Source organism: Crotalus tigris, unplaced genomic scaffold (assembly GCF_016545835.1).
Source record: "Crotalus tigris isolate CLP2741 ecotype Arizona unplaced genomic scaffold, ASM1654583v1 scf7180000019504.1669754, whole genome shotgun sequence".
NCBI classification, from domain to species: Eukaryota; Metazoa; Chordata; class Lepidosauria; order Squamata; family Viperidae; genus Crotalus; species Crotalus tigris.
The window spans coordinates 220,072-243,095 of NW_024097569.1; the positions used below are offsets into that span (position 1 = coordinate 220,072).

A 23,024-nucleotide genomic window follows, 5' to 3' on the forward strand; every position below is an offset into this window, starting at 1 on the left:
GTGGCCTAGGTTGAGGACCCCCGGATTAAGCAGAAACTGAGCCCACAGCAATATGGACCTGGGAAACATCTGAGAAGGGACCCTCCCCAGTTTTGTGGGCTGTGACAGCGAAGGAGGGGAAGGTATTTTCAGAATCGCAAGATGTTATTAAAGGCTAAAAGAAGAGCCGCTCTGGGCGTCGCTTGACTAAAACTCGAGGGAACCTAGCGAAGACCCGCCCACGTGACCTCGGCGGGACTCATAGACTACGCACGCCTTGGTCGAAGGCGGTGGATCTCGCGCGACGTCCCCGTGACGTCACTCCTCCGCGCCGTGGCGCCCCGGCTTCGCGCTGTGTCACCGAGGCTCGCAATTCGGTTTCGGTTGCTCGGGCAGTCATGGAGTACCTCATCGGCATCCAAGGGCCTGACTTCGTGCTGATGGCCGCCGACACCGTCGCGGCCTCCAGTATCGTTCACATGAAGCGCGGTCAGTCTCCGGGTTTTACTTAGCCGGGAGGGCGGCGACGGCGGTGCTGGGAACCGTTTGAATGACCCCTGGGTGGTCTGGGGCTGAGGGGCGAAGGCGAGTCAGGGGCCGAGTTGAGGCCGTGGGGCCTCCTTTACGTTTCCCTCACGGCCGTTTGCAAGGCGACGCTCTTGGAAAGGGTCGAGGGGTCGCGCTGGGAACCTGCTTTGCCTGGCTCGGGATCGAAAGAGATCCAGTAAAAGCCGAAGGGGGGGGGGAATTGGATTTGAGCTCCTGGGAAGAAGCTGCCCGTTAGAGTAGACCATGGGTAGGCAACCTGGGCTCTTTTATGACTTGTGGACTTCAACTCCCAGAATTCCTGAGCTAGCATGTGGGAACTATGGCCCCTTCATGACTGGTGGACTTCAACTCCCAGAATTCCTGAGCCAGCCATGGCTCAGCTTGGAAACCTCTCCCTGTCCCCTCAGCATTGCTGGCTCAGGAATTCTGGGAGGTGAAATCCAGGAGTCATAAAAGAGCCAAGGTTGCCTACTCCTGGAGTAGACTAAAGAGTGAGGGCCTGACCTTTTCTAAATTTCCGAGTTACTTCCCCCCCCCAAAAAATGGGTTAAATTGTCCTTCTCGCCTATTGATCCCAGAACGTATGGGAGGGCATGGGTGATATTTCAAGATGTTTGGAAAGTTGGCTAGGACAGAGCGTTTGGTTTGGGGGAGCTCCATAACAAAATGGAAGTCCTGGGGAAAGCCAAAGAAGACGCAATAAATTTGGAGCGTACAGTACTCTTGAGTGAAAATGTATAGGTGACTCCGCACCATATATTTAACTCGGTTACTAAATTGCGTTCTGGGTTTGCCCAAGACAATCTATAAAGTAGCCATCTAATTTTTAGGGTGCAAAAAACCCACAATATATTCAAATATAAAAAGAAAAATTACGAAGTTTTGCATGTTGTGCAAATAAAGCTCTTACGTTTGCAAGTGACTGGGCTAAACATATGTATGCCTAGCCATAGAATTAGGTTTTTTTTTTTAATATTCTGTGATTTTATGTTTTCAATTGCCTTTTTAAACTTTTTTGTTAGCTGCCTTGAACATTTAAGGCATTAAATATATTACTGAATTGCCAATTGATCGGTCATCTGCACCTTTTGACTGTTTTGTAAATATTTTTACATTACGAAAGCATTATTGATTATTAGAGAACAAGAATCTAAACAACTTGGTTATTTTTTGGCTCTTCAGTCATATGTAGGGCTTGTTTATACATTTATTTCAGATCATGGAAAGTTAAATGTTGTGGAATTAATTGGAAGAGTCATTATTCTCCTCCCTTTTTGTTTCTCAGTTTGAAAACTTCAAACCAGCCGCTTAGTGACCGTTCAAAGTTACAACGGCACTTGAAAAAGTAGTTTATGACCGTTTTTCACACTTACACGTTGCAGTATCCCCATGGTCATGTAACAAAAATTTGGGCACTTTGCAGTGGCACGTATTTAAGAAGATTGCAGTGTCCTGGGTCATGTGATCACCTTTTATTACCTTTTCACAAGCAAAGCCAATGGAGAAGACATTCACTTAACAACTGTGTTACTAACTTAACAACTGTACTGAGTCACTTAACAAATATGACAAGAAAGGTCGTAAAATGGGGCAAAACTCACTTAACAACTGTTTTGCTTAGCAATGGAAATTTGGGGCTCAATTGAGTCATAAGTCAAGGCCTACCTGCATCTGATTATTCTTTTTTCTGACACTGGTTCCTGTTCTTCTTTTCTTCCTCTGTAATGTTAAAGATCATGACAAGATGTTCAAGATGAGTGAGAAAATCTTGCTACTGTGTGTTGGGGAGGCTGGCGACACTGTACAGTTTGCAGAATACATCCAGAAAAATGTCCAGCTCTATAAGATGAGGAATGGTGAGTGTTGCAGCCGAGTCTCTAGGGAAAGTAAAGAATAAAAAACTAGGTCGCCATATTACAAGTCATTTAGGTGCTAATGTCTTCAGACCCTGTACAGATCCTTCCATTCCTTCACCTATTTATGTTTTTATCTCAGTTACTAGACACTTTTGTTTTTTCAGCTGTGAGGAACGATATTGCAAGGTGACAGCCAAAGTGTTGTAAACTTTTAGTTTCTTGTACTTCTGTTGTCTTGAAGTTTGCATATTCAGATTAACAGGAGTGTGTCTTAGTGAAGAGGGTTTTCATTAAATGCTTCTTACATTTGAAGTAAATACAACCACTCTGTTCAAGTGTGAGAATAATAACTTTGACTATTCCCCATAACATACATAGGATTCTTTTAATCCACTTTAATTTCTTTGTGTATCACATAAGTGCTAAATTTCAGAAGTACTATAAAGCAGTTGACATATTTGATTGATCATAATTACTCTGTATATGTTTGATAAGAATTTTCTCTGACTTTATGTAATCCCAGTTCTATCGATTTCTAGCTTTGTCTACAAATAAGCACAAAGTTTGGGTATAACCATTTTTGTGCATATATTTTGATATTGCAAGGGTATTTATAAATAAAACGTAAGAGGATTAGGGTACATAACTGTTAAGTCATTTTTCTATGCAGTCACTTGTTCACATAAAAATGAAGTCTTGCATTCCTATTTTAGTATTTGTTGCTTTGCACTATAAAATTCAGCTGAAGCAGTTTCTTCCAACGAGTCTATAGAATAAATTTCCAGATACCCATAAGATGTGATTGTGTTATTGTCTTAACAATAGGATATGAGCTGTCTCCAACTGCAGCTGCCAACTTCACACGCAGAAATCTGGCTGATTATTTGCGGAGCAGGGTAAGCCAGTCAGCTTTTATTGGCTGCTTATGTTTGGATGTATCGTTTGTTTCCCCCAAGTCTTATGATAAATGCAGATGTGTCACCTTCATCATTTCCTGATAGGATTATTTAAATTTCATGTTTCTAAACTGCCCATTGCCCTCAAAAAGGGGCTATGGATGGTGTACAATATAATGTAACCAATAAATAAAACTATCAAAATTAACATTACAATTAAAAAAATTTGGATTAAAAGTTTTAAAATTATAGAATAATAACAAACATCAAAAGGGGGAAAAAATCTAAGTGGCCATTTAATGATGGTTATGATTCATTCTGTCTGTCCTTGAAGATAAAGGGTTAATCTGAAAATAATTTCAAGTATAGGAAGGAGTAGGGGAGCATGCTGGGTAAGGAGTCAACTGCCCAATCTACTTAGAGCAGACATGTCAAACACAAGGCCCAGGGGCCAGATGCGGCCCGCAAAGTGGTTTCATGTGGCCCTCAAAGCCATCCTGGAAACAGTGAGGGAACGGCCCCTACTGTCTTCGCCCTGGCCCAGGCCAGCTGGGAGCCAATGTACAATTTTGTGGTGGCCATCTATGCTGAAACGCATTCAGTCTTAGCTCCACAAGGCCATCTGGAAACAGTGAGGAACCAGCCCCTGCTGCGTTGGCCCCGGCCCCTGGGTGCATGCTGGGGAGGGGTCACCCTTTGTGAGGAATGAAGAAATGCACCATGCCTTGGCACTTGCCCCAGTCCCACCCCCTTCCGCCAGAGACCCTCAGATCTGTCCCACTCCTGCCCAGGCCCCCACAGGCACCCCTGATGCAAACAATGTAGAGCTGGCCGTGCCCACCCAGTAGGCCACACCCGCTCCATCCACGCCCACCCAGTAGGCCGTACCCACCCTGGCCACTCCCACCCGGCCCCCCAAGGGCAACCACAATGCTGATGCAGCCCTCAGTGAAATTGAGTTTGACACCTCTGACTTAGAGATTCACTTCAGTTGGAGCATTTGTCCCTTTTTCACTTTTTCCATGCCTAGCCCTACATTTTTTGCTAATACTTCTGTGGGTCAAATACAAATACAAATGAAAATACAAATGGCTGCCAAGAAGGAGGGTTCCTCCTGTAACCTTCTCATTTTAACTGTTCATTTCTTGCAATTCTGCCACTGCTTGAAGGAAACTGTCTACAAACTGAGGCCTCCCCAATGCATTGAGCTTCATTTTCCATAATGCCAACAACGTGGATACTTAAAACTGGGTTTAGTCTTTTAATATTCCATGATTCTTTGTAATAGCCACATGTCACTTTCTAAGTGACACTTCCTGCTTCAGTAAGATCTTGAGGATAATAATAATAATAATAATAATAATAATAATAATAATAATAATAATAAATAATAATAAATAATAATAATAAAGTTGGAAGGGACCTTGGAGGTCATCTAGTCCAATCCCCTGCTCAGGTAGGAAACCCTATACCATTTCGGATAAATGGCTGCCCAGTCTCTTCTTAAAAACTTCCAGTGTTGGAGCATTCACTGCTTCTGGAGGCAGGTTGTTCCACTGGTTAATTGTTCTAACTGTCAGGAAGTTTCTCCTTAGTTCCAGGTTGCTTCTCTCCTTGATCAGTTTCCATCCGTTGCTTCTTGTCCTGCCTTCAGGCGCTTTGGAGAATAGCTTGACTCCCTCTTCTTTGGGGCAGTCCCTGAGATATTGGAACACTGCTATCATGTCCCCCGTCATCCTTCTCTTCATTAAACTAGACATAACCAATTCCAGCAACCGTTTCTTATATATTTTAGCCTCCAGTCCTCTGATCATCTTTGTTGCTCTTCTCTGTACTCTTTCTAGAGTCTCAACATCTTTTTTATATCGTTGTAACCAAAAATGGATGCAGTATTCCAAGTGTGGCCTTACCAAGGCATTGTAAAGTGGTATTAATACTCCACATGATCTTGATTCTATCCCTCTGTTAATGCAGCCTAGCACTGTGTTGGCTTTTTTGGCAGCTGCAACATGTTGCAGTTAAAGGTGGCAATTGACAATCAATAACTATCATGGCTGAGGTAATCTGAGAGAGATTGTGGGAAGGCTTGAATGTAACAGAAGGTATGTTAGATACAAGCCACCAACAGTTCCAGAGGTCACCACAATAGAGATGTTTGTGTATACAGGACTGAGGTAACATGAACTGATGGCCTATTTCAAAGGTAGCTTTTTATAATCCAGTACATCACAAATGGCTTCCCATCTGAGATCTGAGGGATCCTACCTTTTTAGCCTTTGGGGGGGGGGGGCTTTGAAGGCCTGACTTTTCCCTTAAGCCTTGGGATAGGTTGGGAGTTGATCAGGGAGGCTGGTATCTCCCTGGTCTGGTACTTGGGCATTTGGGGACTGTTGTGAGTCTCCTAGAATTATAAGATATAGGCAGCCATATAATTCTTGAAAATAAAAAAAAAATTGTTTTTAGGAAACCATAAACAAAAAAGTAAAATCTGAGGCTTCTGTATACATAAAGCTGAACAAAAGCGTATAATTCCGGAATCTGGTTTTTGCCTCCTTTATTCTGATGTGCTAATTTTAGGGATGTTAAGCCAAAACTGTGGAAATCAGATTCTAGCCCAAGGATTGTAACATACATTTGTCGTTCTGAGGTCTTTGATTGGGCTCTTTGATTAACATGAGGCTAAAATGCAGCCATTGTAGTATTGAAGGATCCCAAGGCATAGTTGCCACCATTGAAATTATGCTCTGAATGCTAGAAACTGTGGATTGTTCTAAACCAGTGTTTCTCAAACTTGGCAACTTTAAGAAGTGTGGTCTTCAACTCCTGGAATTCCCAGGAGCGTGAGAATTCTGGGACTTAAAAGTTCACACATCTTAAAATGGCCAAGTTTGAAAAACACTTTCTAAACCATGAAATAAGCACCGAGTCTCCTCCATTATTTAAGGAAAGTGATGAAAGATCTTAAGCTCAAACCTGGTTTATTTGCTGCAACATCTGACAGATGACAGCCTTGCAAGGCTAACACATCCTTAAAGTAGGAAGGAACAGTCCTTGCATGGCAGATTAAAATTCAGAAAGTGGGTTTCTAAACTTCCTGAACAATCTGTGGTGGGGACATGATTCAAACCATCATGAGCTTGTAGCAACTACAAAACACCTGTTCTGAGCTGGGGCTGTAGAAACACAAAGAAGCATTTATGTCCACTTTCCTCCTTCCCCTGAGTTCCTTGATCCAGCATTTTTTCCCCAGCTGCTTCTGATATGGTTGGTGTACTACCCCCCCCCCTTTTAAGAAAAATAAATACAAGCATGTGCGTACACAATACTAAATACTGCAGGGCAGGAAAAAAAACAAATAAAAATGGAAATTGCCTATGATTAGCCTCAGGTTTAGAAATGGTTGGGGTTTTTTTTTTTTACAGGAGGGAGGAGTCATGGCTTCATGGAGAGGAGAGGATGCCTGTGGTAGGCAGTAGGGCCCAGGTTAAACTTTTGCCTTCTACAGGTGAAATCTCAGTCAGGGTAAACCAGCCTGTGTACTAGATTCCAATAATCATCAGTCATCCATTTGTGGAGGAAATCAGCTAGATCAGTAGTTTCAATTCAGTGTCCAGTGTTTGTGCTCTTGTCCAGGTTTGTCAGTTTTTAATTTAGAGTGCGTTGCAAAACCTCCCTGGTCATCACTTAGTTCAGTGGTTCTCAACCTTTTTAATGCCGTGACCCCCCAACTGGTCGTAAGTCGAGGACTACTCAACCAGTTGTAAGTCGAGGACTACTCAACTGGTGCAGCACCGTTTGCAGAATGGGACTTTTGGCGGGCTCAGCAGGGCAGAGACAGCCTGGACAATTCCTATGGGCTTTTGAAAGCCAATAGAATTAGACTCTATTCAAGAGAGTCTATTCTATTGGCTTTCAAAAGCCAATAGAATAAAAGGGAGTAGCACAGCTAAGGAAAACAGGGGAAAAAAATGGCGGACTGCGTTGTTTGGCGACCCCCGTGAAATGGTCGTTCGACCCCAAATGGGGTCCCGACCCACAGGTTGAGAACCACTGACTTAGTTGCAGATCAGGTTCCTGTGCATCCATAAGTTACTTTAAGCAGATTCAAAACAGTGGCTGCAGCAAAATGAACATAAAATAGATCCTGCATTGCACCATAAGTAGATTCTTGAGACCGAATATCCCTCAAAGGCCACTGTCACTCTCATGCCTTCCTTGGAAGCTTCCAATCTCAGTGGCCTTGTTGCTGTGAAAAAGGTACCCCCCTTTTAAGGCAGTGTAGCACTCCAGTATGCCAAAAGGTGTGTCCTTGCATGCGCTTCCATTCTCAGCTTGACGTGATCCCAACCTATAAAAGAATTGATCATTCCAAGGCAGTGGTTCTCAACCTTTTTAATGCCGTGACCCCGCAACCGGTCGTAAGTCAAGGACTACTCAACTGGTGCAGCACCGTTTGCAGACTGGGGCTTTTGGCGGGCTCAGCAGGGCAGAGACAGCCTGGACAATTCCTATTGGCGTTTGAAAGCCAATAGAATTAGACTCTATTCAAGAGAGTCTATTCTATTGGCTTTCAAAAGCCAATAGAATAAAAGAGAGTAGCACAGCTAAGGAAAAGGGGGGGAAAATGGCAGACTGCGTTGTTTGGCGACCCCCGTGAAATGGTCGTTCGACCCCAAATGGAGTCCCGATCCACAGGTTGAGAACCACTATTCCAAGGGGATAAAAAGCATCAGGGGTGGGAAGTATTGAGATGTTCCATGCTCAGTTTGGAAGCAGCAGAATGACAGAACCACCTGGAAAGAGAGTGAAAAAGACACATGTAAATGGACTTTCCATTGGTATATAGAATTATGTTCTTTGCACTGAAATAAGGATACGCAACATCAAGATGGAATTAATTTAGTTGTACAGAGACCATCATTTTCCAGGGAGCATAGATAGCTTGTAAGCTAGAACCCTTACCTTGCCCACAGTAACCCTTGCTTTCCCAAGAAACCAATGTATGGCATCTAGCCATCAAAATATTGCCTATTCCTGCACAATGAGTACATTATGAGATTTTCTTTTCATTCGTGATACTATCCATTTTTTCCTTTCTCACACCTGTCCTAATATCCGTCTTTTTCACATGCACATCTGTGCACTTTATTGTTGCTCCATTGGCATCTATGTTCTTCCCCCTCATAGCCCAAGCTAGCCTGGCACATTGATTGATTGATTTCACTTAGTGTATTTCCAGTTTCTCTTTGAATATATTATGTGTCTTAATTTTATCTGCGTAGAATTGAAGGAATGGGCAAGCTGTAACAAAGCATGAGACATTTGGGATGGCCTGTAAAGCAAATGCCGAACTATTTTATTGCTTAGTAAATTTTCGTGGGTCATTTTGATTAACTATTTATGGTTGGTTTGTTTTGTACACCTCCCAGAATCACATAGTTTGAATTGAGTGGCCATGTAGATTGCATGCATGCATTGATATATGAATGGAGAAATAAATTTGTCAAGTGCTTCATTATGCCATCCTGATTTTGCTGTTGTAAAACTTTCTTTTCAAATCCAACACCTGCAAAGCAAAACATAACCCTCCCCACAACTACACACTAACTCAAATAGCAGAAAGAAATTAAACCATAAAAATAAGCTGAAATAAGGCCTCCAGTTCTCAGGCATATTAGAAGATTAATTTCTTTACAAAGACAAATTAATACAATAAAGTAGAACAATGTTGTTTGATATAAAAACTGAACTTTAAGATTAAAATAAATATGGTAATATAATAAATATTATAAGATGATATTTGTAAATAATACAATCTGGGTGTGTCAGAATAGATACATTTTCTTAATCTTTTTGCAAGAAACTGCCTCATTTTTTTAAAAAAGTAAATGGGAGGAGGTACAAACATGCAAGTGTGAATCATTTGCTGCTGAATTGATCTGGACTGTGCAATGTGTATAATTTTGCAATACAGGCACCACTCAGTTCATACCAACTTCTACCTTTAACTAAAAGGTAAATGTATCTTTCTTAAAATCTAATCTGCAAATTGGATTGTTAGCAACTCCTGCCTTGTACGGTTAAGGCCAAAAACCATTTTAATTTCTACTTACAATGATTAAATATCAATTATGTCATTGAGTTCAAGTGTCCTAATCTTCTTCTTCTTGTGCCATATCCGTTATCGGACGTTGGCGATCACGTTGGCGATCCTGTTTTTATCAGCAGCCACACGAAAAAGTGCTGCTGAGTTTTGTCCAAACCAGTCTCTTAGATTTTGAAGCCATGATCTTCTTCTTCTGCCTGGACCTTGTTTGCTTTCCATCTTTCCCTGGAGGATTAAATGGAGTATGTCGTCTTTTTCTGGATGTCGCATCACATGTCCAAAGTATTCTAATTTTCATTTATTAATTGTTTTGATGATTTCCCTTGGCTTTCCCAGGCGGCTTATCACCTCCTCATTTCTGATCTTGTCAACCCAGCTTCTACGTAACAGCCGCCTATAAATCCACATTTCAAAGGCTTCTTCTAGTCTCTTCAGGTGGCCTTCTGTCAGAGACTGACTCTCTACTCCATAGAGCAGGATAGGAAAAATACAGCATCTGACAAGCCTGATTTTCAGTCTTAGGCTTATGTCGTGGCTGCAGAAGACCTTTTTCATTTTGAAGAATGCTGTTCAGGCTTTTTCCTAATAGGTTTTTTTTTTTAAATTTGTTTCTGTGCTTCTCTTTCTGTTTAATTCTAATTTCAAATGAACACCAACCCTGGCCATTTTTTCCTGCTGTTATGTATTGTGCAGGTTACCTTTCTCCTCCTCCTCCACAAGTCTTAAAAAAAAGGATCAAGAAAGGAATATTCTACAAACTCCCTCCTCCTCCTCCTCCTCCTCCTCCTCCTCCTCCTCCTCCTCCTCCTCCTCCTCCTCCTCCTCATTGCAGATTGTAAGGAAGATCTCTATTTCTCCCCTTTCCCCCCTCCCCCCCTCAAGGATTTGTCTGCATACAATTACTGATCCTTTCCCAAATGTTCTCTCAGCTGCATGCTGCCTGTTTTCGTGGCCTTGCAAGTTCACGTGACCTTTGGAGCAGATGGCCAGGTGACACTGGTTCGGAGCATCAACACTAACGAAGGCAATTTAACATACCGCTTGGCAAAGCCGGGTTAGCAGGATGTGACATAGTGAGACCATGTCTCCTTCCTCTGCATGCCAAGTCCCTGGAGGCCTGATCCTGCCTCTCTGTCTCTCTCCCTCCCCTCCTTCCACCTCTGAGTTTGCCTTCTAGCTTACCTGCTCCAGATGGGCTACGCAGCAGGGAGGACACTGGTAGAAGCAGATGTGTTTGTTTACCGGAGATGAAATGTTGCGCTCTTGCAGATGGCAGGGCCCTCCAGCAAACGGTGCACTTCGACACCACAGTCACGCCAGGGAGGGAGAGGACTTCCTCTTTTAGCATTGCCCCATGTTGCCTTCTGAATAAGAGGCAGATCCACCTTCTGCACTGATTGGCACTTGACAGCACTGGAGAATCCTGCTTTTAAAAAAAAAAAAAAAAAAACTTCCAATCTCTACGTTATATATTTTAGGAGGGATGGCGACTGCAATTGCTTGATTTGAATATAATCTGGGCTGTTGGTTATGTATAAAGTCAACATGCTATGGGCACATTATTTTCAGTTTATTTTCTGATAATTCAGAATTCAAAAAAATTCATTTTGGGTGCTGGATGTGGGGGGGGGGAATAACAGCAGCTTATTATCATTTATCTGCCATAATTCCTAAAGTTCTTTCTTTGTAAGTCATATGGAATCCTTCTAGTGTAGTCCTTCTAAGCAACCAGTCCTAAGTCAAAGCAGTCCTTGACTTACGACTGGTTGCTTAGCTGAAGCCAAATTTGAAGTTCCAAAAGCTGTCTCCTCGTGGTCACATGATCACATTTTGGTCACTTGGCAACCAGCCCCCCCCCTTTATAGTTGTTTGCAGCATCCCCTGGTCATTTGACTGTGATTTACTTTTTTTTTCTTTTTTTTGCTGGAAACTAGCATTTACATACAGTTTCCAACGAAAAGCGCCATTCCGGATAATGGGTTTGCTTAACGACTGCCATAAAAATTGTCATAAAGCCAGGTTGGTCACACTAGTGCCTCAACTTACAACCTTCTTGACATACTAAGGAAATTCTGGCTTCATTATGATCATAGCTCGAGGCCTACTTGCATAGATAAAATATGTATATAAGTTGCACAAAAGCTGAGAATGTAGCCATGCAGGGAAAGGACTTCCTGATAGAACTGGTGCTGTTCATTCCCAGAGTTTGGGTGTGCCCAGTAATTTACTGCTCAAGTGATTGTAATTGCAAGATGCATTAAAAGGGAATCCTATCATTTGCTCTGGAGGCTGAAATGTCAGAAGGGCAGTGTTATGCACCCATGAAATCTCATGTTAGGATAAAGCTGTGAGATCTATGTAAATAAGCAGTTTTAGGAAATGGATATCCTGACCTAGAGTCAAACTGGTCTGCAAATCCAGATGTGGTTTCATTGATTTGTTGGTAACTAGTTTAGCATTACACCTGCATGCATCTTTTGCTCATCAATAACACCCATCATATTTCATCCTGTAAGGGTTGGTGAATGTGTATGCATGCGTGCATGTATATATGTAAGGGGGGGAGCATGAGAGGGACCTAAAAGCTGTTGTGACTTTCAAGTTGTTTTCTATACCGAGTAGCTTTGTAGGACTAGGTAAGCTTTCAGCAGATTCTCTCTTTATAAACTTGGAATAAACAAATGGAAAGTTCCTTTGCAAATCATTCCATGTGAATGACTGGGAAATGCCCCAAATGATTCTTCCCCCCCCCCCAGTGACTTTCCACATTTGCTGTAAAATGAGGAGAATTAGAGGAGTCGTATTCTTGGAACTGGGATACTGAGATTTCACCCGCATCAATCTATTTTCCAGATATGAAAATGGCAACTTTACCGATTTGGCACTCTCTGTCCCAGCTTGCTGTTTTGCTGCTTTGAATTTCCTTCTCTGTGAATTCATATTTTATACACTGAACATGTGTATTTTCCATGTGCAAGAGATTGTTTCTTATTTATAGTATTTTGTTTTGTGGTTTGTAATTCTATACTAAATATTAGTAGTTTTGTAATGTCCATGTTAAATACTAGGTCATATCTAGTAAACCAAAAGTAATTAACTCCAGAAGTAAATAATATTAGTCATTTGGTGGCCTGGGTAGAGAGGAAGGCATCTGTTTATGTTTGCATGTGCGTATTGGCCACCAAGTGGCTATGTGCAGCCCAGATTTAGAATTACCCAGAAAATTTGGTTGGTGGCAGGTTTTCTTCCTAATACTTTCTTGAGACGCAACAGCTACCTATCTGAAAGGCTTTAAAGGTTAAAACAGAAGTGGAATTATCAGGTACTTCAGTTCCCATTATCCCTAAACATTATCCATGTTGGTTTTGACTGATGTGAGTTGGAGCCCAAGCAACTTCTGGTGGGTTTTAGAGCCCTCTGAAGATAGTTGGGTCTACTATCTTGGCTAACAATCAACAGGACTCATGATTTAGACCCATGCGCTCATGCCCTACTTGGGAATTTCTGGGGCAGCTCTTTGTGGCCTCTGAAATGGATTGGGGTCTAATTGAGCCTGACAGTTTTTGAGCTAAAACGTCATTGCTGGTCCTTTTAATAAGATGCATAAGTTTGATAGGGCAATCTGTTTCATGTTACAGCTTCCCTCAAAATACACTGGGTGCTCTCATTTGTGTCACAAAATCCCACATTTTAGCTTGCTTTATCATTCAGAGGAGCATCAGAGCTTGATGGCTCTACAGCATTGCCAATTTTTTTTATAGAGCTGTGTGTTATTAAAATGACTAAATAAGAGAAGTAATGTTTTTGAGAGATATGGAGGAAGACGTAGCAGTCTTCTCAGGCAAAAAAATTGACCTTTCAGTTACAACAGATCATTCCCCCCCCCCTTCATGAATACCTGGAGCAGATAAAGACCCTTGTTGCCCCAAACCCATTGATAGTCTGTGGGCATCTCGTCAGCCAGAGGATGCTTTTACGTGCTATGCATGTCCCAAGGCCACAGCATACATGGGACAGTTAATGTTGTGCCATCGCACATCCAGAGAGTTTTAATTTAAGTTGGTTCTTGCTGGTTTTGCTCAATGAATCATTTGAGTCCCTGGAAACCGAGCGGGGTCTGCATCTATTTGAAATGCAGTTTCTTATCAAATACAAATTAGGAGTTCTGAATTTTCTTGGGTCCTTGTCTTCCTATTTATCTCTGAGAATGCAACGGTGAGGTTGCATGAAGAATTGCGCGATGCCATCCCTCTCTTTCTCAACACGGGCATTACCCTTCCCCAGTCAAGTGTAGCTTCTTATGAAGCAATTAATTACAGGGGCCTCAGCCTGGCCTGGGTCCAAAGGCAGGTTATCAGCTCCTTGCTGACTGTCCACGCTTGGTGGGATGCCTTCCTCGCACCCCTATTTCCTTTTCTTCCTCTCACTTGTGACTTTGGCTTCCGCCAGATGTCGAATGCCAGTCTCCCCCCTCCATTGTTTGTCACCAGTTTTGCTGTGTGTGTGTTGGTGGTGCAGTTGTCACCACTGTTCCTTCCAGTTGTAAATGTTGAAGGATGTCACGCTCTTTCTAATCACTGTTGTTATTTTAAATCAGAATAATGGGGTAGAGATGCATTCCCTTCCCCCATTTTTCTAGCATTGTACTGATATTAAGAAATAATGTCAGTACAGTCCTAGAAAAATGGGGGAAGGCAAAAGACTCTGCCTGAATCTTCCCTTTTAACCTGCCCGCCCACAAGTGAAACTTTCCTAGCTGCTCTTTAAAAAGTATCAATCACTGTAATTATAACTTGTAATTATAAAATCTAAAGTGAATCTTGATTGTTTGTTGCTAGGGTTCACGGTTTACAGGCAGGTAGTAATATTTAATTGGGGTTTCAGTTGTTACTCAGCTACAACACCCTGAGGACCAGCTATATATTTTTTTCCCAGCAAGTCAGCATGTACCCACCTTGTCACCAAAGGCAGACTAGATGTCAGGTGCAAGAAGTCAGGAATCAGGATAGAGTTGGAAAGCACTACAAGTTTATTTCATGCCACCTATACACAAGAATCTGAATCCTACTGAACAGTGAAGGCAAACTGGCACCGGATAAGAGTCAGTGGACTTTAAGAGGGTTTACAGCGGTGTAAAGACTCCAAACTAATGATGCCTTTGACCCTGCCCTCAGGCTCAGCCTGGCCATCTCCTACATCAAAAGCAAGTAAACAAGGCTCAAGGCAGGGGCACGGGGCAGGGGCACGGGAACTGCAGGGAGCTTCCCTAGCTAGATAATCTAGATTTATATGACCCTTTCCTCAAGTGGTATACATTGTCTTGATCTGTGCTCGTTTATCTTTTCTTCTTTTCCAGGCAAAAACATTTAGCCTAAACACTCTTCCTTACTTTAGAACACTTAAGTTACCTCTTGGTGGGCTTTGCATTGTGGCCTGTATGAAGCCTTGAAGGGGAAAGCTTGCATCTTTTCTCCATCCTTATGTCTTCCAACTGCCAAATCCCTCATCTTCCTAACCAGCAGGGCCACCGTTGCTAAGGAATTAACACAACCTAGGCCTACACAACGGGATCTTGCTGCCTTGTCCCCAGTTTGTCTCCGGGGAATGTCACAAATGTTGCTCTTGTAATCTCTCCCTTTTATTTCTGGATATCCCACTTTTCCATTCAAAAGGGTAGATAAAGTGCTGAAAATGTAGTCGAAAACAAAACACTTAAAACTATTAAAATGAAGCAACCCCCCCAAAAGCAAAAGACACGCAAACTTCTTTTTCTTAAAAATATGTCAAGCAATTTGCTTTCAGGCCTACATCTTAGCTTCTTTCCTAAAGTTGAGAGGAAAATACGGGTAACACCTCACCCTCACCCCCCCCCTTTTCATCAATCCGATTAAATTTTGAAATTTGTAGAACTTCTTTAAAAAGGCTTTAGCAGGAAAAGCTCCTGCTTTGACAGGTTCAGGAGAAAAGAGTTTCTTCATTCAGTCTACCAACTTATGGGGCATATTGCATATATCTGTTACGAAACGTACTGGGATGCTGTGGTGCATCGCACCAGAAGTTGCTAGTAACAGCTCTATATTGTGGAAATGTACCCAGGTAATAACAAGATAATAATAGGTAGATTGAATTTGATTTGCATCAACTGAGAGCAGAAAGTGATTTGGGGGCAGCTTCTGTCCTAAAGTGTAGCTCCCCATATCTACGCTTCTCCTTGCAAACTAAGGAAAGGGTGAAAGGAGACATTTGAAAGAACTTGGAAGTGTCTCCTGCAGTCCCTTGTACCCAACCAGCCTTCCCAATCAAATTGCTGCACAGCTGTCTGGCTCTAATTAGCTTGCACATCATTTATGTATGTATGCTTTGACATCTGATACAGACACGGCTCAAAGTTGGCATCTAGAAGCCATGTTTGTGGTACGGAACTTGATTCGCCAATTACAGTAGAACTTTCCGTTGACGGCTTCTAGATGTGCAAGATGCTTAGGTGTAAATAAAGGAGTGTTAACGCGGGCTAATTAATCAATGCCAGAATTGAGGAGCAGCTTTCAGTCCCAAACCCTTCTGACATTTTCCCAGATTTCTTTCTAAAAATAATCTCTTGCTGGCATAGATTGCTTGCTTAATAATACTTTAAAAGGAACATGTCTTGTTGGACAGCCCATGGAGTCTACTCTAACCATATGCCCAAGTTTTATGGACAATTGGTGAAAGTTGGCCAACTTTTCTCTTTTTTTCAGGAGAAAAACAACCAATTTATAAGTCTTCAATAGTAGCTGTTAACCTTTTAAAAGAAAGGGGGAAAAGATCTCAATGCATTTATCCCAAAATGGAGATGGGGAGACCTGGAGCAATCATAAAATGATAAGACTTTTTTTAAAAATATGTTTTATTAATTTTTTAATATAAACACCTTAATATTCAGTAGACAGTGCGTTGTCTGGGTTTACATTTATCAAACATTCATTAACAATTAAATTCTATAATCTGTAATCCACATAATAACTTTACTTGATTTCCTCTTTTCCCCATAATGTCCTCTTTTGCCAACCTTAAGTAAATAGAATTCTTATTGTTTTAATAAATGATAATTATAAAAGTTTTCTAATATTTCTACAAATAATAATCACATCAATATAATATTCCTTTTCTATCTTGTTATTCTGGTTGTCTCATCATATATCCTGTTTACAGTTCTTGTTTACATTTGTCTTTCCCACAATGTTCTAAACATTTTTACTGGTTAAGGTCTTCTCAGAATTAATTACATTTAATATATTTAAATCTGTTTTTCTCTGTTTTCCCAACCCAATACTTTTACCTTTCTTAAGGAATAAATAAGACTAAAAAGAGAAAGAATAAGAATAAGAAAAAGAATAAAATAAATAGATCGTATGCTACTTAAAATCCCTATTTCCTATAAGCTAACACATATTTATTTCCAAAAAAAATTCGTTCTTTTTTTTTTTTACCATAATTGAAAATGTATTTAATCTTGAAAATGATCTTTTTCTACCCACCCTTATTTCTGGGGAATTATTTAAAAAAAAAAAAAGTTTTGCCTCCAGCCACTTTAAGACTAGAAATGGCCATAGTTGTATTTATCATCCTTGAGACGAATCTTAATCATTTCTGAATTTTAGATTTAAATGAAGAAACCTTGCTGCTCCTTTTCTGTACATGAGGTTCAAAATATTGTTGATGTTATGTCCTTGTAGATGTCTGCTGTTTCAGCCATCTTGGCTTCTTTGGGGGAAAATGAATAAAATTATATATTGTCCAACTATGGTTAAACAGAAGTCTCTTCCCCAAACTGGTCTTCAGTTCCCCTAATTAGGTTATATGGACAGGAACAGGATGTGAAAGGTTGATTTTGAGTCTTGTCTGCCTTTTATCTATTGTTTTCAGGAAAGGGCTGGTACCTACTAGTCAGTTTTGACTCCTGGCACCTGCTTAAACTAGTTCCTGCAGTTTTCTTGAAACAGTTTCAGAAGTGGTTTGCCCTTGCCTGCTTTTTATTAGGGGATGAGGAGAGAGAGAGGGGCCCAAGGTCACCCAGCTGGTTTTGTGCCTAAGGCAGGGCTAGAACTCACGGTCTCCCCAATTCTAGCCTGCTGCCCTTAACCCACAACACCAAATTGGCTGTTTGCGTTTATTAACTAGCAATTCAACTTTCTTCCCTTTGCAAGCAATGATGGATTACAAATATCCCATCTCAAAACCTTAAGTGGGACTCCTGCAAACTCACCAAAAATTTCTACTGATCTTGTAATGTTCAGCCCAGAAGGGCTGAAATATTAAACATACGACAACTAGCTTAACATTAATCAATATCAAGTTTAACTTCGTCCAGTCCAGTCCACTTTACGGAAGGTCGACATTCAAATGCTAAGTTCAGCTTTTAACTTGAAAATTGGGGGGGGGGGTGTTGTGTTACCCCATCCTCACAGCTTGGTGATCTCTAAAGGCACTGGGATAGCAACTTATACTTTAAAGGATAGCAAATCTAACTCTGTGAGTTCCTGTCAGTGTTAATCCGATTCATTCTTCGCCAGTCTTAACTTTCCCAGATAATTTGGGCTGTATCACACATTACCTCAAGCCAACATGGTTTATTGACACATACACATCCTTCCCCTTGGTTTTGTTGCAGAGTCCTTATCATGTCAACCTCCTCCTCGCCGGCTATGATGAACACGATGGTCCTGCCCTTTATTATATGGATTATCTTGCCTCTTTAGCTAAAGTTCCCTTTGCAGCCCATGGCTATGGGGCATTTCTCACACTCAGCATTCTTGACCGCTACTATAAACCAGGTAAGTTGGACCAATGTGAAGCAGGACACCTGTGGCAACGTGGAGGTTTCATCTTTATCAAGCAAAATTTTTATCCATTGGGATTTGTAGAAGGCAGGCTTGGCATTGGGTATTATTGGATATTAGCAATCAAAAGTTAGGCACTTGGAGCTCAACAACTTTTCTGGACATTTAGAAGCAGAGTCACCTTGGACAACTGAGATGGCAGCACATACATTTAATAATAAATCTAACACGTTATAATGCTTCTCAAAATCTGTAGAGAACGTTCTATACGCTTTGGTAACATAAAATCCTCCCCGTTTCCCAAAATAATTTTTGTAGGTTCCAGATTCTTCATGTAGATTTTTTTTAAAAATCAGAGATTGTTTGTTTGTACCCTGCCTTTATTATTATTTATAAGTAGGGTGGCGAGCATATACAACACACCTTCCTCCTCTTGTTTTCCCCACAATAACAACCCAGTGAGGTGGGTTGGGCTGAGAGAGAGGGACTGGCCCAAAGCCCCCCAACTGGCTTTTATGGCTAAGGCAGGACTTGAACTCACAGTCTCTTGCTTTCTAGCCCGGTGCCTTAACTACTAGACCAGGGTAGGCAACTTTGGCCCCTTCATGACTCAGGGACTTCAACTCCCAGAATTCCTGAGCCAGCCATGCTGAGGGGAAAGGGAGAGGCTTCCAAGTTGAGCCATGCTGGCTCAGGAATTCTGGGAGTTGACGTCCACAAGTCATAAAAGAGCCAAGGTTGCCCACTCCTGTACTAGACCAAACTGGCTCTCCAAACTGGCTCTGGTTTCAACCCAGCCTGTGCTGTGTTGGTTGCCCTTGGCTCCTCTGTTGACATCAGTGTGAAAAATTCGCTCAGGCTAACTGACGTCCTGCAGAATTCAGTGGGATAGACGTCCCCGCATACGGCACTAAAAAGACAACGTGTGTGCCAAATTTGCCCCTGCTTTTAAGTTGTTTTAAGATGTTCTTGGCTGCCTTTTCCTTCCTGCAGCTCCACCTCCTCCCCCCCCCAGAATGGAGCAGAATTATGCCCTCCCCCCTCCCTCCCCCCCACCTTCTCTTATATTTTCATCACATTTTGTTGTTCTCAGCATGGGCGAAGCTTTCTTCCGAAATGTAAGAATAGCCGAGGCACTCTGCGCACACGTGCCAGTGCCATTGTTAAAACTCAACACCCAACAGGGAGCAAAGCACTAAAAGTCTGCGGAGGAACACCTCCTGGCTCCCTTGAGGGACTCGCAGCCAAGCCCGGACAGATGGAGCTCATTTAAAGCCATAATAAGCTCAAGAAGGCCGAAGTGCCGAGTCTCTCCGAGCCCCTGGCCGTGGGAGGCAGAATTCTGCCGGGTTTCCCATTAATGCAGAACAAATCGATTTTGGACGGCTCGTTGGGCCACAGAGCTGGGGCACAGGTGATCCTCCTTACATGTGGAATGAGTTTTCTCTGAGCTGGGAAAGCAACTTCAGTTCCTTTGTGCACTACTGAAAGACCATTCAAACTTCATGAAAGAGGATTTTTTTGGGGGGGAGGGGGCTCCGAGATTTGGCCACTAATTAAAGCTGTCTGCCGGGGTCTCCTTTCTTCCTTCAGGTATCACCCGTGAAGAAGCAATAGAAGTTCTCAAGAAATGTCTGGAGGAGGTGAGTGACTCGCCTCAGCCCAGGAAAATGATGCAGATTTGCTTCTCTTTGTTCAGCCAGCCCTTTTGCCTCTCTTCTGCTGCTGAATTCTCGTCTCCTCTAAGGCAGCCAGACGTGAAATTGGCTACCAGGGAAGAATTCTTTTGCCCCTCCTGATCTTCATTTTCTTCAATGTCTTCCAGATTCCAAATCCCAAATTTTCTTCTCAACAAGAGGAAAGAAAACTTGAGTTTGCTATATTTAATGCCAGTGGCCTGCTCTTCCGCCTCTTCTGGCCAAGAATCTTGCCTTGTTTCGTTCCTGTGTTCAGTGATGTTATCGTTTTCACTAAAAAGGGGAAAGATGGAAATTGGTGTGCCCTTAGGACAGTGGTTCTCAACCTTTCTAATGCCGCGACCCCATAATACAGTTCCCCATGTTGTGGTGACCCCCAACCACTTATACATCACCGGGTGCCAGGGGAGTGGCCAAAGAAAAGGGGAAAAAATGGCGGACAGCCTTGTTTGGCGACCCCAAATGGGGTCCCGACCCACAGGTTGAGAACCACTGATTTAGGAGAACTTTGAATCATGAGAAGGTCCCAATCTAGCCAAATATAACTTTTTAAATGCTATTTCCAGAGAGGATGGAATGAGAAACTGTTTGTTTGTTTATCTTTATTTGCCTTTATGTATTTATCTTTATATGCTGCTCATTGCTATGTGACATTACTAAGAATCAGAATTCTTGGGCTGAAGCTGAAATTTTCTGGTTGCCATTGAGAGCCTCCTAAAACACCACCAGGACTAGGAAACTTCCACTTGCCTTCTCAGTATAAACCTGGCCCAGTAGCTGCTCTCACTCTTTTTTCTTTCTTGCGTATTTTATTAACCAGTTCAGAAAGTATTTTGACGGATCTGGTGGTTCATAATGCCAATTCTTTACACTGACACGAGGAGCTTGCCATGTTAAAATTGCCCTGTTTCTCTTCGGATCCCTTTGATCCACTTCAGTTTATAAGTAAGTTTCTCCGCTGGTTATACCAACTACGCCACTGTTGCTCAACTTCGGCAACTTTCAAATAGGTAGACTTTAATTCTTCAGCCAGCCGTGGGATCTGAAAGTTGCCACGGTAGTGATCTACACACTACCAAATTTAGAAGTGAAGGCACCCTGTTCAGTTTCAAATTGTGCATCCTTCCTCTATCTGAAGAGGTGTACGTTCCTTGTTCTCTTACCATCAACATTGCAGAGATGACGGTACACCATACTCCAGCCTTTAATATAGTTTGCAGAACTACAACTACAACTAATATAATTTATAGGACTACATTTTTACCACCGGGCATTAAAAAAGCCCATGGAGTGAAATTCTCTGTGATGGGTACCATAACTCTTCCAACATTCATAAAGAGGGGGCTGAGTTTTTTTTTTAATTCCCTTTATGCTGCTCAAATGGAATTTTCCAAGGGCTATTGTTAATTTGTGAGGATTTTCTGGATTCATTCCTCTGATAGGTTTCATTTCACAGAGGCTTAAATATGGACCATACGAGTATGCTGTTGGTGAAAATAAAACCTTTTTTTTTCCTAAAAAGATCCAGTATGAAAAAAATGCCACAACAGCGGTTCAGATGGGCAATCTGCTCATCGCCTATTTTTCAGATATCCCTTTTTTGAAGTTCTCAGGCCTGCTGAGATTTGCAGGGCCGGAAATCAGTGGTGTAATTTTTCCATTTAAAAACTCTCAATTCTGGATAAAGGATGGCTCTGATTCGCATCTTCATTGCTCTCCTCTGGGAATGTTTTATGGGTCTCTGTCCTTAACTGAGCATGCTCCAGATTCCTTGGGACAGCGACTCCCAGAATTCCTAGCCCTAGTTGGGGATGATGGTGGGAAACATCAGTTCTTCCTCTTCTCCATGTTTGCAACTGGAGTCTAACCTTCTGAGTTTCTTAACTCTCAGAGCAGGGGTGGAGAGCAGTTTTAATAGGTGGGATTAGTGTGAGTGTGGGGGGGGGGATGTAAGGATATCAGTGGGGCAAAGAATCTGAAAGAGACCCTTGAGAAATAATACAGATCTCACCTGACTTGCTGCCAATGTTGAACCAAGTGGTTTCTCTCCCTCTCACAGCTCCAAAAACGCTTCATCTTGAACTTGCCTTCTTTCAACGCCCGGTTCATCGATAAAGATGGTATCCACGAAGTGACCAATGTCCCACTCCTGAAATCAGTGGCCTGAGTGTCCAGGCTCTTCTTCCTCTGCCAGTCTCCGATTTCCTTTTTGTACTTGTTGGAAAACCAGAACATCTTTAATTCTGTTTCCAAATGCAAATAAAAATTTGATTCCCCCCCCCCCTTCTCAACTACTTTTGCAACATTTTTTTGAGTGGTTTCTATGCGGGGGTTAGGTCAACCTGTGTGTGTGTGTGTGTGTGTGTGTGTGTGAGAGAGAGAGAGAGAGAGCGCACTATTGGCCTAGCTCAGGTTGCTAGTTTTTCGTGGTTTTTTTTTTTAATAAAATGGTTTTTAACTTTTAGGCAACAAGTTGGTCTGTAGCATTTAACAGTGGATTAAGTTTCCCATGAAATAGAAGTGAGCAAAGATCCCTTATCCAAATTGGTTCATACCTCCCATTAAAACATTGTTTATCAAACTACAATTGCTCGAGTTCAGACATAGACTAACCACTTGTAAGCTACACATGTTCTGTGAACTCAACAACAGAAGAAGACAACTGATCCGTTTGGCTCACCATGCCCCTAAATCAGTGTTTCTCAAACTCAAGCAACTTCAAGATGGGTGAATTTCAGCTCCCAGAATTCGCCAGCCGATTTTGGGAGTTAAAAGCTACACGTCTTAAAATTGCTGAGAAACACTGATACATTCTGTATAGCACATTCCTGTACAACATTAGAAATCAAGGCTGAGTTGACGCAAAATGCTACAGTAGTCAGTTTTGGTACATTTTGTAAACCCATTGTCTTGGGGTGCATGAATATCTACCTACCTACCTATCTTACATAGCCATCCCTCTCAGCAGAAGCAACTCTGGGTGGCATATTTAGAATATGAACCTAAGATTTTCTTTTAAGTCATTTTCCATTTTCAGTTGCTCGGCCTTGAAAGTGTGACAAGATTCCTGTTTTCCTTTGCCCTTTCTACTCAGTGTCAGGGAATGCTGGGAGTTGTAGTTC

General features: G+C 42.0%; 1 protein-coding gene across 1 annotated transcript; it reads left to right on the top strand.

Moving 5' to 3' along the window:
• Positions 1-292: 292 nt before the first annotated feature.
• On the top strand, positions 293-22,193 carry PSMB2 (proteasome 20S subunit beta 2). The gene is made up of 6 exons (XM_039363041.1): positions 293-468; positions 2,262-2,384; positions 3,210-3,280; positions 18,037-18,199; positions 19,799-19,848; positions 21,962-22,193. Exons 1-6 carry the CDS (start codon positions 378-380, stop codon positions 22,067-22,069), a joined length of 606 nt encoding a protein of 201 aa, XP_039218975.1. The 5' UTR covers positions 293-377; the 3' UTR covers positions 22,070-22,193.
• Positions 22,194-23,024: the final 831 nt, after the last annotated feature.